This window comes from Onychomys torridus, chromosome 19 (genome assembly GCF_903995425.1).
Source record: "Onychomys torridus chromosome 19, mOncTor1.1, whole genome shotgun sequence".
Lineage (NCBI taxonomy): Eukaryota > Metazoa > Chordata > Mammalia > Rodentia > Cricetidae > Onychomys > Onychomys torridus.
This window is the reverse complement of record NC_050461.1, coordinates 50172916-50189211: the sequence shown is the minus strand read 5'-3', so window position 1 is coordinate 50189211 and position 16296 is coordinate 50172916. Positions and strand designations below refer to the sequence as shown.

Genomic DNA, 16296 nt, shown 5'->3' with positions numbered 1-16296 from the left:
TGGAGATAGTTGTGAGCCACCTTGTGGGTGCTGGGAACTGGACCCAGGTCCACTCTAAAACCAGTTCACTTTTAACTACTGAGCCTCTCTTAAGCTGGAAGAATCTTTTCAAAATGTATTTTTATGTAAATGGGGGTTTGCAGGTAGCAGATTTTCTTTTCCACATCAAGCATGCATCAATACCATAAAGCCGAAGTAAATATGTAAAATCTACAAAATCACTATTTGCTAAGGGTGGAGCACACGTGCAATCGGGAGAAGAGGGACGTAGTTTGAACTCCGTGACTAGCTGCAGAAAGGGCAGTTTGTAACTGACATGAGTGCTTCTGTCCTATTCTGCTAAGAACCTGTTTGTGTATACATACACATGTATTAAGTAGATATCTATGTTTTCTTTATTCTATTTATCTACCGTGTAATGTAATAATATAGACTGAGATAGCTGAAATTCTAAGCATACCTCAAGAGACAGTGCCAACTATTCTAGAATATATACTGCATTTGCAGTTTTACGTGGGGTACTTAAGTGGAATTATGCCCTGGTAATTGTTTTCATTTGGAATTTAAGCAAGAGGGTATGTGACTATGTGTCAAGTTAACAAAGAACAGATGAATTTTGGTTGTCAACTTGACTACTTCTGGAATCAACTAAAACCCAAGTTTCAGGGCACACCTATGAGGGACTTTTCTTAATCAGCTCATTTGAGGTGGCAAAGATCACATAAAAGGCCATGAAAGAAGGAAGCATTGGCTTTTTCCCTACTTGCCCTCATCCTTCCTAGCAAGTTCATCAATCCTAGTGCTGAGTTCATAATCCCAGTCTTCACTGGTATTAAATTCTACTTCTTTGGGACTCCAATGCAGACTGAAGGCCAGCAGCTCTCTAGGAACCCTCCAGGATGCCTGCTCTAGACTCTTGGCCTTTCTGTCATGAGACAGTCATTGGTGGACTACCCAGACCACAGCCTGTGAGCCACTCTAATAAAGTCTCCTCTGTTTCCTTCGAGAGCCCTGGATTAACACAGTATTTTCCTGTTGCTGTGACAAAATATCCTAATAGAAGCAATTCAATACATTTTCAGGTCAGTCCATCACAACAGAAGTTACAGGAGCAGAGCTTGAGACAGTCAAGAAACAGAGAGGACAAGGGACATGATTCAGTGGCTAGAAGAACTTCCCAAACAAACTCCAGGACATGAGTTCAAGCCTCATATCCCAGGGCTGAGGAGAGAAAGGTGTCCTCTGACCGACGCCACACATGCACGGCAGCACGAGTGCCCACATTCACAAGCACAGCCCATGGAGTAACCCAAATCAGAATGTAAAGCAGCAGCAACAACAAATATGAATGCCTGCCGCTACTCAGTTCCTTTTCTCCATTTTTATGGCAGGGGAACAGCCTCACCACCCAGAGTAGACAAGTCTTCCCAGCTCAATTAAGGCAATCAAGGATATTCCCCACAGGCACGTCCCAGGCCCACTCCTAGGTGATTCTAGAGCATATCAAATTGACAGTGTAAAACCATCCCACAGACTGCCCCAGAAAAAAAAAAAAAAAGAAAAAAGAAAAGAAAAATGGTTAGAACACAATGGAGGAAGATACCTGATAAAGTCTCTGGATTCCACATGACCCTCACATGTGGCACATGTATATTCCCCGCCCCCCCCACACACACACACACACACACACACACACACACACACACACACGGGTTATTTTATTTAAAGTCACAAATTTACCACTTACCTTAATAGCTTTGATGGCTGCCTTTGTAATCTGGGTCATTTTCGCCTTAGAAATGGGTGGTTTATAGTCATTCAGCGAATATAACTGATGAAAAAAGAAAAGCAAATGTTATCACAAGTGCCTCTAAGCAATTGTGAAACTACTAACATTTCCATTTTTATATTGTCAATGAAATACAAGGGTAGCCTTAAAAAAAAAAAAAGCTCAACAGGACTAACAAGGGGAAATGCGAAATCACAATCAGCTATTACATCACACTTGCTTACTCATGTTCAATAAAAAGAATTAGGAAGAATGTAAAATGGGAGTCCTCATACATTGCCGATGTGAGTATCAAAAGGTAGAGCAACCTTCTAACATACTTAAGAGTTAGCGATGTGTCTCAGTGGAGAAAGGTGAGCGCCTCCAAACCTAACAACCTGAGTTCATTGCCTAAATCCACATGGTGTAAACACAGAACCAATTCCTCCTAACAAACTTTCCTTCCACAGGCTCACTCTGGCATGCATATGCCCCACCACACACAAGCACACACGTGCATGCACCTCAAATGAAAAAAATAAAAGAGCATGGTAGCTTCTCAAAAAATATTAAAAAGTCACCATGTGATCTAGCCAATTCCACTCCCAAGTACACTATAACTATTAAAATTGAGCCTCTGATGCTAAGTGTGGTGGCCAACACCTTTAAACCCAGTATTTGGGAAGCAGAAACACGCTGATCTCTCTAAGTGTGAGGCCAGCCTGGTCCACATAAGCAAATTCCAGATCAGGTCAGCCAGGGCTATATAGTGAGACTCTGTCTTTAAAAAAAAAAAAAGAAAAAGAAAAGAAGAAAGAAAGAAAGAAAGAAAGAAAGAAAGAAAGAAAGAAAGAAAGAAAACTTGCACCTGATGATCATTAAACAATTATTAATATAAAATTCATCAAACTCACTGAGAAAGTAAAAACAACCCAAATGACATGAACCAATGACAAAAGTAGTATAATTGAATAAGCCATAAAAAGGAATTAGGATATATAGATACAGATATAAAATATGTATTTTTTTTAAAGATTTATTTTTTATTATGTATACAGAAGAGGGCACCAGATCTCATTACAGATGGTTGTGAGCCACCATGTGGTTGCTGGGAATTGAACTCAGGACCTCTGGAAGAGCAGTCAGTGCTCTTAACCTCTGAGTCATCTCTCCAGCCCTAAAATATGTATCTTAGATATATGTTACACATGAATCTTGGGAAATGGGAGGGATGTGAGGTCTCTCACTAAATTACCCATATTGACCTCAAACTGACAATCCTTTTGCCTCAGCCCCTTGAGTAATTAAGATTCCAAGCATGTGTCACCATTTTGTCTGGCCCTTGGAAATACTATGCTAAATTAAAGAAGAAAATGGGATGTAGCTGAGTGGTACAACACTTGTCTACCATGCTTGAGGCCCTAGGTTCAATCCTAGGGATTGGGGTGGGGAAACAACTAATGATTAGTAATTCTTTCGAAGGTGAAGAAAATATTTTAAAGTTAATTGCATGTGGTGAATATACCCAAATGACAATATTGAGTTGCCTGACTTTATGTGTGAATTTTATCACAATAAGCCTTTTTAAAGCCAGGCATGGTGGTGCATGCCTCTAATCATCCCAGCATTTGGGAGACAGAGGCAGGTAGGTCCTTTTAAAAGTTCAAAACAATCTGCCCTTTGATGTGTTTTAAAAATCCCTCATATAATGCTTAGAGAGAAAGTAATTAAAAGAAATGGCAGGAAAATTAGATACTAGAGAAATAGGGTTAAATGAAAATCGACTAAAAACCCTATTGCATACTATGACACTATGGTGAAGGCAGTATTTAAAAGTTTATTTGCTAAGCTTTGGCCGTAACAGACCACAGTGAAAATCGCCATGCCTCACCTGGAGAACATGTAAATGAGTAAGGCATGCTCTCCTACCACATTTACAGCTATCTTTAAAAAGAACAACCACCAAGAAAAACCACTTCCACCACTTCTTGAGTTCAGTAGTCAAGAACCTCCCTTTGGGGAAAACAAAATTGTCTATTTAAGGCTCTCACTGTGTAACTAGCATCAGCATGCTCAGCTTCCTCTCATGTCATGCTTACAAAGCCTCTTGCTCTTAGCATACACAATCTTCTCAGTTCCCTGCCACAATACCCTCAAAATGAGATTTGTTCTCTTCTATTCAGAATACTCTCTACCAGGGCCTCCCCACTTTTCCCTAAATCACCTAAAGAGGAAACGCTTCCATAATTCCCCACTACCAAATTTCTTTGTTTTCAGTGTCTTACCATTTACCTTTGAAGCCATTAATTTGTCTAATTATGTCTAATACTTTATTTTTCAAAAAAGAACTGCTACAAAGATAATGGTGAGTGACATTAATAAACAAAGGGTTTACAATCCTTAAATGCAACTTAAGTTACTAAGTGGCTAACTACACATCAACTGCTTTGCAAAAACAAAACAACCTAGGATTCTAGTTAAAAATTACAAATACCCCACCTGGGCCCAGACTGCTGCCAAGGATCATGTCTGGGTCTGTGGCCCTACCGCAGCCAGGGTCTGTGCTGTTGTCTGTGGCTGAAGGCAATGTCGATGCCAGAGGTCTAAGCTGTCACCTGGGGCCATGTCAATCTGAGTGACCTGGTGCCATGGGGAAATCCAAGCACAGGCTGCTACCAAGGAACCTATCTGGGTCCATGGTCCTACCATGGCCGAATTCTGTGTTGATGTATGTCTGTGGCCCATGCTACCACCAAAGGTCACACAGATTCCCAGGGGCTGGCCTGTAACCTATGGCCATGTTGATGTCTGAGGGCCATGGTGCCACTAGGGCCATGTCAATCTGGGTTGCCTGCACTGCCACACAGGGTCATGGTGTTGCCCGGGCCCCAGGCTGCTGCTTGGGTCCATGGCCCAGTGGCAGTCAGAGTCTGGGTAATGTCCACAGCTTCTGTTGCCACAGGGGGTAATAAGAACCATGTATGTTGAAACCCAGGGGCCGTGCTGAGCCAGCTCCACCCCTCACTGGCCCTGAACACACACACACACACACACACACACACACACACACACACACACACACCACTCAGGAGAGACAGCCCCATCCCTCACCATGGGTGTGGGAGAGCTGGCCCTGATAGAATGGGCCCAGGAGAAATGGCTCTGCCTCTCGCCTGTGAGGGCAATCCCAGTGACCAGGACCTACCATCTCGGCTACAACCAGACCCACATGCTGGGCTTTGGGTTGGCCCACCCTAACACTTGCTAGACTGAGGGAAGGGAACACTGAAGTGTCAACAAGTGGAAAACATTGTTCTTGGGGGATCAAGCATAGTCAAAGACTGCAAAATCACTTGTTTATGATACCTTGAAAATTCTATTTCAATATTTTTATTCTGGTTCACTTATGCATACACCATTTCCATGGTTCACCTTCTCCAAAATTCTTCCATTCCAAAATTGAAGCCTCAACCTCCACTATGACTATATTTAGAAATAGGGTCTCTTTGGAGTTAATTAAATGACATCATATAGACAGACAGCTGCAGACTAACAGGATTACTGTCTTTCAAAAACTAGATTATCACATAGCTTTTGATTACAGACATGCATATTCTTTCATGCACCCAAACTCTTTCCGCACCCAACCCGTCCCTTCCTCTGTGAGAAGGCAAGTATCCAGAGAGGAACAGTTTCTCCCAGGAACTCAATGGTCAGCACCTGGTGCCTTGACTGTCTAGCCTCAAAAATATAAAGAAAAAAAGTCAGTCATTTAAGACACTATTTTAAAAAAAAAGGGTTATATGAAACTTTCCTATCAAAAGCATGCTATTGTTATTAGTAAATCAATCAGAACACTGGGAAAAAGAATAAAATATATTCATGTCTGTTAAGCACAGGTATCCTCCAAATTGAACATTCATTTTTTCCAGTAAAAGAGAAAGGAGAGGAATCCTCACGTTCAGAAAACTAAACAGGCAAGATTCACACAAGAGGTTCAGGAAGTTCATGAAACATAACAGAAACAGGAAGCTCTAGGATATGGGTTTCATGAGCTAGCACCCATGCTAGATGGGCCTGTGAGTCATATCAGCTCTGGAACTAACCCTAATATAACTCAGTGGTTCATCCAGCTAGATGGGGGAACTTTTTTCTTTGGTTTGTCATCAGTAACCTATCAGGGATGAGGGCCTATCTGTACACTTCTCCTCAGGAATAGTCACACAACACAACTGATGTCCAAACATAGACTAACATAACCAAAGTGAGAAGAGGAGACACTGCACAGCCCCTGCAAAGAATGGTAAAACAAGCAAATAAGGTCCATCTGTCTGAGGGTAAAGAATTCATGGGGCAACCCCAATATGACTACTTTTTCCCAAGATGTGGTAAAAGATGGTATGTCTCGTTGTAGTGACAGCTGTGTGTTCCCTGTGATAATAATACATAGAATCTAGGTGGAGCCATTTGAGTAGAGTATCTTTTGGAAGAGGGGAGGATGTTCCAATAGCCATTGTCTACATAGTATGGGCTAGCATAACTTCTTGATGAATGGTATCCCGCACAATAATGAAATTATGTGGATGCCCTAAAATTTCTTTACTAACTGGAGAATCATTTACAATCCCTGAAGTACTGCACAGGAGATCCAAGCCACAGTGGCAGCTGTGTGGTCTTTGCTTTGGGCCATACAGCATTCAACTGAGGTTCATCATTCAGTCTATAAAGAACAAGCCCTATAAGAAAGGAATTACAGGGCTGAAGAGGTGGCTCGGCAGTTAAGAGCACTGACTGCCCTTCCAGAGGACCCAGGTTCAATTTCCAGCACCCACATGGCAGCTCATATCTGTCTGAGACTCCAGTTACAGGGGACCTCACACCCTCACATAAACACACATGAAGGCAGAACATCAATGCACATAACAAATAATAAATTAGGCCGGGCGGTGGTGGCACACCTTTAATCCCAGCACTTGGGAGGCAGAGGCAGGCGGATCTCTGTGAGTTCAAGGCCAGCCTGGTCTACAGAGCTAGTTCTAGGACAGCTAGGGCTGTTACACAGAGAAACCCTGTCTCGAAAAACCAACCCCCCCCCCAAAAGAAAACAAACAAACAAACAAAAACCTTACCAGACAGAAAGATTTGTAACCTGGGACAAAATTAAATAGTGAAGAACGTGAAATAGAACAGAAGATACTTGTAAGGGGCCAGTGAGAAGGGTTATGTGTAAAGGTGCTTGCTAAACTGTCTAGCAACCCAAGTTTGATACCCAGAATCCACATAAGGTAGAAGCAGAGAACTGATTCAGCCTCTAACCTGCACATACATACCATATCACATGCAACACACACACACACACACACACACACACACACACACACACACACGTCATGCACACACACATGTTAAATATTTTTAAATTTAAAAAAAAAAAAAAAAAAAGACACTTCTCAGGTCTGACCTTTAATACAGGATGGCCAAATCTATGACTCAGCATGCAGACGAGGGCCTCAACAATGAACCAGTACTGAAACTGATAAACAAGGAATATACTCCATCTGAACTGCTTAAATTGGGAAAGACTTTTAAATAAGAAATGAAAAGAACTCCCCACGGTCTTGTTCATGAGGCTGTGGGCCATGTGGGCAGATAAGAACAATCTCACTGCCAGGGGAATGGAGAAACCAGACAACACCTAGCCATCTGTCCTTGAGACAAAGGCAGCACAATCTGAGGCAATATAATGGCAATCAATCCCTGATAGACTAGTATGAGCCAGTCTTTAGAGACACTTCACTACAGTCTGTTAAGATCCCCATAAATATAAGCGGGAAGCAAAAAAGACAGACATTACTGAGGAAAACTTGGTGTGTAAGAGGGAACGTTTAATTCCAATTTACCAGGCCCTACAGTGCTGTTCACAGGGAGCTAGAATGAAGTTAGTTCAGCAAGTACTTCACATCTGGGATGGAGGCTTCAGTACAATCACTGAGCGCATGGTGGGAAATGGTCTTTATGAGACAGGAGCAGTTCTGTGGATGTGAATGACTTCAGAGCAGTATGTAAATTAAGGTTCAAAAGCTGCTCAAGCACTCAAGAGGGGCTATCCACAAGGGTAAACGAAGGGGTCTGTCCAGGTAACTTGAAAGTAAATGTGACAAGAGACCTGTTGACAGGAAATTACTTAAAAAGAAATGTCAGAAAGCCAAATGCTGCATTTGTGAGTCTCTACAAGGCTTGAGCAAAAGTTCATCAAAAGGTGAAAGGAAAAGCTGACAACCTGAACACAGCAGTACAGGTTTAAAAAGAGACTAGGAAATAGGGAGGAATTAGTTAGTACCCTAGAATACATTGTGCACATTTCACTGATGCAACCAAGTACACTGGGGGTAGAGACGGTTCACCTTCCTACTAACCTCTGCAGCCAGCTGTGGCCAATTGGGAAGACAGTGGCCTCAAAACAAGTCCACAAGTCAGCTACAGTGGCAGTCAAGGAAGGCAAAAATGTGATCCTGCTTCCCTTGGTCCTTAGCCAGGTCAGGCAACACTACCAACCCCACTGAGCCCATGGGGGTGGAAGTGCATGGCACCCCTGAAAGCACGAGGATGAAGAAGCAGGAGAGCTAACGAGCACAGCAGTGTCTCCCATCTGCACTGCGGCACCTCATCATTGTTCTTCTGCCAGAACAACCGACACAATCTTTTCATGCTGCACTGGAACTTGCTAAGTGATCTTCTGAATACTCCGCTAAGTGCTGTATCCAAAACCAACAGGTACTTCCTCAAAAAGGACAGCCATGGACGGTCAAAGATCCTGCTCACCCTTTGTAATGTTTCATTATATAATACCAACTGTTTGGTATCTCAGATTTACAAAACAATTGAAAAAACAGAAACAGTTAATTTAAATAAATGCACCCTACATAAAGAAGAAAAAGAAAATAAAAAACACGCATAGAAGCTGTAAGGTTATTAAATGAAAATCCCTGTGCCCACAGTGAGCTCCATCCCTATGAGTTCTGATCAGGGAGGCCCCACACATCCTCTACACACATCCTCTACACACATCCTCTACTACATCACAAAGGGTATGGCCACTGGTATTGGTTGTTCACACAAATTAGATGGCAAGTCCTTTTTTGCTAGGACAGCAGAGGCTTTGGTTGCAGGACTGGGAGAAATTCACCGTTAATGAGCTGGACATGCCCTGCTCTGTCCACTGACTTTCTGGAAGATACTTTATGCACCATCTGCTGTACAAAAACTGTCCCCCAAAATTCTCCCTGATTATGGACACTATCAACATGTGACTGCAGGTATGATGGTGATGGATAAAATTCTCTGATTGACTTTAAAAATCCTTTTCCTTGAAGAAACCATATTTGCTATTCTAAGCCAAGATAAAAACGTGTGGCTGGGGCTATCACAGGCCTCAAAAGGAGACTAACTGCTACTGTTAGCCAGATGTGATGTGCCTGTCAAACTACCTTCTAGACATTTATGCTTACTCCCACAGTTACTGATGCTGTCACCCTCTGTTTAGGAAGGATATTCTTCTTTGCAGTGGGCAGTGGCCACTACAGAAACTCATAACCATTCATACTAAAATAAATAACCACTGCTGTGGTAGAATAGCCCAATGCTGAGCCATAAGTAGGGGGCTGTTAAACAGACATGTATATTACCCTTTCTTTCTTTTTTTTTTTAAAGATTTATTTATTTATTATGTATACAGTGTTCTGCCTACATGCATGCTTGCAGGCCAGAAGAGGGCACCAGATCTCATTACAGATAGTTGTGAGCCACCATGTAGGTGCTGGGAATTGAACTCAGGACCACTGAGCCATCTCTCCAGCCCCATATTTCTAAGCTCAAAGCATCACAAAAGAAGGGGTAGATAAAATACTAAGAGGGAGAGGGAAAATGGAATGCTATACAGGTATTTCTTTAAATTGAAATATCCCCTGCAGAGGGCTGAGGGAGGCTCACCCCATACAGACACACAGAAAGTTCTTGAAACTTCTAAAATGCAGGGAATTCTGGGATCACAGAGATGAATCATCTTGCCTGGCTATCATAGCTCTAAAGAATTATTAATGTAATATACAAAAACTCGGGTTGGGGATTTAGCTCAGTGGTAGAGCGATTGCCTAGCAAGCACAAGGCCCTGGGTTCATCCTCAGCTCCAAAAAAAACAAAAACAAAAACAATCCAAAAGCTCATACATTGTACACTTCCAGTAGATGAAATGCATAGGGTGACTATGTCTTAATAAAGCTGTTGTCTAAAAACAAAAGGTTTTTAGACATGGTGGTGTACATCTTTAATCCCAGCACTTGGGAGGCAGAGGCAAGGGGAATCTCTGAGTTTGAAGCCAGCCTGATCTACACAGTGAGTTCCAAGAGAGCCTGAGATATACAGAGAAACCCTGTCTTGGAAAAAAAAAAAAAAAAACACCCTCAAAGGCCTCAAAAAGCTACAAAAGGCATGAGGCCCCTCCCCCAGGTTATGCAAGCAGTAAGCAACTGGAGGCAAAAACCAGTGGAGCAGCCTACAAGTTAGGGGACAGCCTCAAGGAAGCAGCTGTCATTCATGCTGGGGTGGACCTCTCAGTGACCCAGCTGCCTCTAAGTCACCATGCTCCTGGAAGTGACCTTAAAAAGCTCAAGGTCACTAAGCCACAGTTGGACACAATCTTCTCTCCAGCCTTCTTCCATCAGGACCTTACCTGAGGCACTCGAGTAGACATCAGCTCGGATTATTCAGAAAAGTCACACATTGGAGTACATTTTTTTAAACAGGCATCTTTCATTCACAAAACTGAAATAGTACTTCTGCCTCATGTCTCAACACTCATGATAAAGGATGAAATGAATATGGATCCTGTGACTGCCAATTTAATGAATTCTGTCAAACAACTTCGTAATTATTTTATTTAATTAACATCAACACTCTCTTAAGTCTTCACAAAAAAATTTTCCAAAGAATTTCTTTGTAGAAAATATTTAAAATATACCTCTAAGCAATATGAGCTGAAATTACAAATGAAACAGCAATTGTCTGTAAAAATCCATCTTTTTAAAGAGTTGGGACTGATAGGCGATGTTGCAGTCTTTGGAATTCCCTAGACTAGGCTTTCAAAAGCACAGGCTGATTCCTATTTCATATTAAACTCTTAGAATCAAGTAATCCAAAGGCATCTATTGGGGAGAGGGCAAAATATATAACTTTAATCTACAAAACAATTATTTATAATAAAATAAAATAAAAATATTATCAAACATAAATAATTTAATTTTAAAAGTATGCTTTACTGTGAGATGTCTTTCTGTATACTGTGACTATATGTTGCTCTGATTGGTTGATAAATAAAGCTGCATTGCCTATGGCAAAGCAGTTTAGAGGCAGGTAGGAAATCCAGGCAGATATACAGAAAGAAGAAAGGCAGAGTGAAAGAGATGCCGGCCTGCCGCCCAAGGAACAGCATGCCAGCAGACTGGTAAGTCACAGAACACATGGCAAGACACAGACTAATAGAAATGGGTAAATTTAAGATATAAAAGCTAGCTAGCGAGAAGCCTTTGCCATTACGCGGGACACAGGAAAACTTCCACTACAATGCTTATCCTCCTCCTTCTCCTCCTAAACATATTTTATTTAATTACATCATCTGTGTGTGAGTGTGTGTATACATGTAAGTGGAAGTCAGAGGACAACCTGTAGGAGTTGGTTCTCTGTTGCCATATAGACCAGATCATCTGGCCTGACACCAAGTGGCTTTACTCACTGAGCCATCTCCCTGATTTACCTTTATTTTCCAGTTCAAACACATTTTTTTCTGAGAAAGTGATTCTCTGTGTAGCCCTGGCTGTCCTGGAACTCACTCTGTAGACCAGGCTGGCTTCAAACTCAGAGATCTGCCTGCCTCTGCCTTCCCTTCCAAGTGCTGGGATTAAAGGCATGTGCCACCACCGCCCAGCCAAAATATTTTAATACAGAAAATCTGGAATGTTTTAAAAACCACAAAAGACAGAAAAAACAAATTATGCATATTTTCACAATTCCTCACTCATTCAAAACCTACTCACTGACACTAGACACTAGGAATGTAACATCAGGCCATCAAGTCTGTCATTAAACTCACATGCTCTGGAAGAGGACTATGAACTAACAGTCCAATGAACTAACAGTCTGAAGATACAGGAAGGTGCACAGTGAGGACAGTAACAGCATACAGAAGAATATGTAATAATGAACATCTTCCTCAGAATAAAAAAAAAAAACTAAAACATTTTTTGAAGTAAAGATACCAAAGAAGGGAAATACTTGTTTTCCTAACATCATAAACCTAAAGGGTTGGGGATTTAGCTCAGTGGTAGAGTGTTTGCCTAGCAAGCGCAAGGCCCTGGGTTCGATCCTCAGCTGGGGGGGGGGGGGGATAAAAATAAACCTAAAGTACCTCAAGTATTAGACCAGTGTTTAGCATGTGTGACACCTGGGTGCACAATTCCCCAGCACCAAAAACTACAAATAAAAGTAGCTATCGGGGTGGAGAGATGGCTCAGAGGTTAAGAGCACCAACTGCTCTTCCAAAGGTCCTGAGTTCAATTCCCAGCAACCACATGGTGGCTCACAACCATCTATAATGAGATCTGGCACCCTCTTCTGTATACTAAATAAATACATTTTTTTAAAAAAGTAGCTATCAACACTATTATGACAACATGGATTTTGGTATGTTTTATAACTAGCCACCCTTCCTATGGGCTATAAGCATTCTGATTATGGATAATACTAAATTAAGAATATCCTATTTTTCAAGTATGGTAATTAAGGAAAATATCAGTTTTGAATACTATTTGAAAGAAAAATATTTTAGAATCTAAGTAAGTTCAAAACTCCATCTGTCGCAAAAATAAAAATCAACATTCCCTATAAACAAACATTATTTAAAGAACTATACTTAAGCCAAAAAAACTTGTATATAGAGGTCCTGTCAAGTCAAATTCTTGGAATGGGAGAGCTAAAAATATTCTTAAGAAGTACACATGGGTTGGGGATTTAGCTCAGTGGTAGAGTGCTTACCTAGCAAGTGCAAGGCCCTGGTTTTGATCCTCAGCTCAAAAAAAAGTACACACTTCCAGTCAAGATGGTTAGAATAAGTCAAACACATGTCCCCTTCTGCAGCCCCTCCATGATGGCAACTGAAAACCCTGGACTAAACAAAACTATCCAATGACTCAGAAGTCAAAGAGCAGGCCAACTGAAGACCAGTGTCAAGCCTTAATCCTGCCCAGTGCAGGCAGGAGGAGCTTTGTGACAGAAGGTGAGGAGGTTCCAGAGCAGGGTTACTCCTCCATCAGCCTCCTGCCCAGTGCTGGCAGAAGTCAAAGAGCTATGCAGCCAACAAAAGCAAAGCAGCCAGTGGAGACCTGCCTGTGTCCAAGCCCAAGAGCAGAGAAAGGGCTCTGGGAAGGAGGGGAGGAGGAGGAGGAGGAGGAGAAAGCAAGGAGAGAACTTTTCTTCCCCCTTCTCCTTCTCTCCCCTCCAGACAGGCTCTCTCTGTGAAACAGTCCTGGCTGTCCTGGAACTCACTGAGATCCGCCTGCCTCTGCCTCTGCCTCTGCCTCCCAAGGGCGGAGATCAAAGGCGTGTATCACCACCTCCCGGCACCTGCTTCTTTTTTACTCGCCCTAACATGGGTTGGAAGACAGCCCCATTTACAACATGAGCATCTACCCAGAAGCACAGGAAAAGGAGCATGAGTTATCTAAGAAATGGAAGGAGGAGGTGGTCCTGTTTTATTGTTTGTCTTTATTTCACTCGTAGCAGGTAACTTTCTGAATAGGAAACAGAAGAGCCCTAAAATCTGGAGACTATAGGAATCCCAGTGGGAACATATAAGCTAACAAGTCCTGAGCTCATTCTGGACTGTGCCTCCATAAAAGAAGCAAGGCAAAGCTGAATGAGACTAAAATCCCTGTCAACTACCAGCCAACTCAGACTACATCAAGTGAAATGTGTACTAAATACATTCAAAGGACAAAGCAAATGCTTGCAAACAGACACACACACACACACACACACACACACACACACACACACATACACACACCAATTTGTCTACTGTGTGAGAGAAAAAAAAGACAACCAAATTCTCATCCCAAAAGGACAACGATGTTGGTTGGAGTCATCGAGAAACTTTAAAGAAAATAGTAAAATGCCCATGCTCCAGTAACTAACACCACATCTTTGTTTGTGCCAGCAATCCTAGTTAAACTGAGTGGGCCAGTCATGAAAGAGGACTGTTGGGAAGAAAAGGGGGCTCAGAGGAAGTGGCAGGGGGTAGAGGGTAATGGGTGAGTATGATCAAAATATGAAACTGTCAAAGAAACAAACTTTTAACAAATACTTTAAAGAAACTACAATTCTTTTCAGTAAGAACAATATGAACCCTTAAAATAACTACACAGAAGAGTGAGAAACTAGCAAGAAACAAACAAATGAACAAAAGCAGTAAAGTGGCCATTTTATACACACCTGCACCACCCAGGAGAAGGTACTAGTACGGTACCAAATGTAAGAGCCTAAAAAATTCTTTTTTTTTTTTTTGAGCTGAGGATCGAACCCAGGGCCTTGTGCTTGCTAGGCGAACGCTCTAACACTGAGCTAAATCCCCAACCCCCAAAAAATTCTTCTATTGACTTAACATACTTAAAAGGCCATAATCACAATCACTTTCATATAAGCATTACAGATGATATAAAAATAAATAAATAACCCCCCTCCAAAAAAACAAAAAGGAAAAAACACTACACAGCCTAGAAGAGACATTTAGTAAAATATGATATACTGTTAACCCATTTAACGTAATTAAGATAAGAAATAATCAGCTAAGCACTGGTATTAGCAGTGAGGTATTATATAGCCAATGAGGTTTAAAACAATTATCTTAGAAATAACAGAAATGTCCAATATGTTAAATAATAAATATAAACATTTTAGTTTATCATAATATCCTAAACATAAGAACTAAATACAAAAACAAAGTCAGGAAAAATGTTTAATAAACTGTCAACTAGATATAATAAGCATAAATAATTTTCTAAAAACAAAACAAAACCTACCATTCTTCCCTCTCCCACCCCATAAAATGCCACATTATGTAGTCATGGCCAGCTCCAAACTTGTGGCAATCCGCCTACCTCTGCCCGCAACTGACAGGATCATAGGTGTGAAACAGCAAGCCCAGCTTCACTAGAGAAATGGAGTGCACTGATCAGTCCTCAGAGAGACTCCTATAAGACCAGCTGACTACTTAATCAGGGCACAAACCATATTCTGTATTGTAAGGCTGGTGAGAAGTACTTTTTTAAGATTTTGTTTTATTGCATGTGTACACTGTGTGTACTTGGTGCCAGGAGGCCAGAAGAAGGTATCAGAGCCTGTGTGTGGGACTGGGGTTGTAAAGGGCCACATATTTTACAAGAGTAGCAAGTGCTCTTAACTACCTTACAATCTCTCCAGCCCCAAGAATATTTTTTCAAAGACAATGTTATAGCTCACAGATATCAAAAGTAGCGGGGGGGGGCGGCACGCACACCTTTAATCCCAGCACTTGGGAGGCAGAGGCAGGTGGATCTCTGTGAGCTTGAGGGTAGCCTGGGCTACAGAGTAAGATCCAGGACAGACAACTCTATACAGGCAAACCCTGTCTCCAAAAAAGAAAAAAACTGCAAGGAAAAGAAAACATTATAACATTATTAAACTCTAGGTAATACTTCTTGCCCAAAGCTAAATCTAATGAATAACTAGAGACTAGAAACGTAGCAGCACAATAAAACAAAGTGGCACCAAACAGAGGACTTGCTGTACTCACAGGAAGGAAGGAAGGAAGGAAGGAAGGAAGGAAGGAAGGAAGGAAGGAAGGAAGGAAGGAAGGAAGGAAGGGAGGGAATCCCTTTTCACTTAAAACTACAGTCTGACACCAGTGTTCCAGCAGACACCCAGAGCTCTCCCCCTCCCTCTCCATTTAACCGGAAAACTCTGACCTCACATCAAACAGGAGCCAAAAAGTTGTTTGTTTGTTTTCTCATATTGTCCACATGGCTAAAATTGACCTGCTAAGTACACATGGACCCTGAAAGTAATTAAATAGTCCAATACAAGCTAGCAGAATGAATTTACTCAACTTCCTCATAGCTAAAATCACTTGAATGCAGACTGATCTCATTCAAAGATGTGTAATATCAAAGCCAGAGGGCTGGTATAAAATTTTCCCCTCCCAATTTAATTTCAGAAACTTGGTACCCTACTGTGGTAAGGTAGAGGACTTTCCTGGAGTCCCTCACCAACTTGAGGACACAGATGGGGGAGCAGGAAAGGTCAACAGAGCACAAGCCTTCACTCATCACCTGTGATGTTTATACTAACATCTTGGTGGGTTAGACAAGATGGCTCAGAGGGTCAAAGTGTAGACAGTGTAGCCTGATGACACAACCTCAATCCCTAGAACACACATCAAGACG

At 41.7% G+C, this 16296-nt stretch overlaps 1 protein-coding gene across 6 annotated transcripts in view; it reads right to left on the bottom strand.

Annotated features, from left to right (window-relative positions):
* Nucleotides 1-16296, bottom strand: part of Scaf8 (SR-related CTD associated factor 8) — a 175368-nt gene that overhangs the window by 144088 nt on the left and 14984 nt on the right. For all 6 annotated transcript variants that reach the window (XM_036168651.1, XM_036168652.1, XM_036168649.1 and 3 more), the window contains one exon: nt 1748-1831. In XM_036168651.1, the coding sequence (XP_036024544.1) occupies nt 1748-1831 (84 nt within the window). The remainder of the gene's footprint in view (nt 1-1747; nt 1832-16296) is intronic.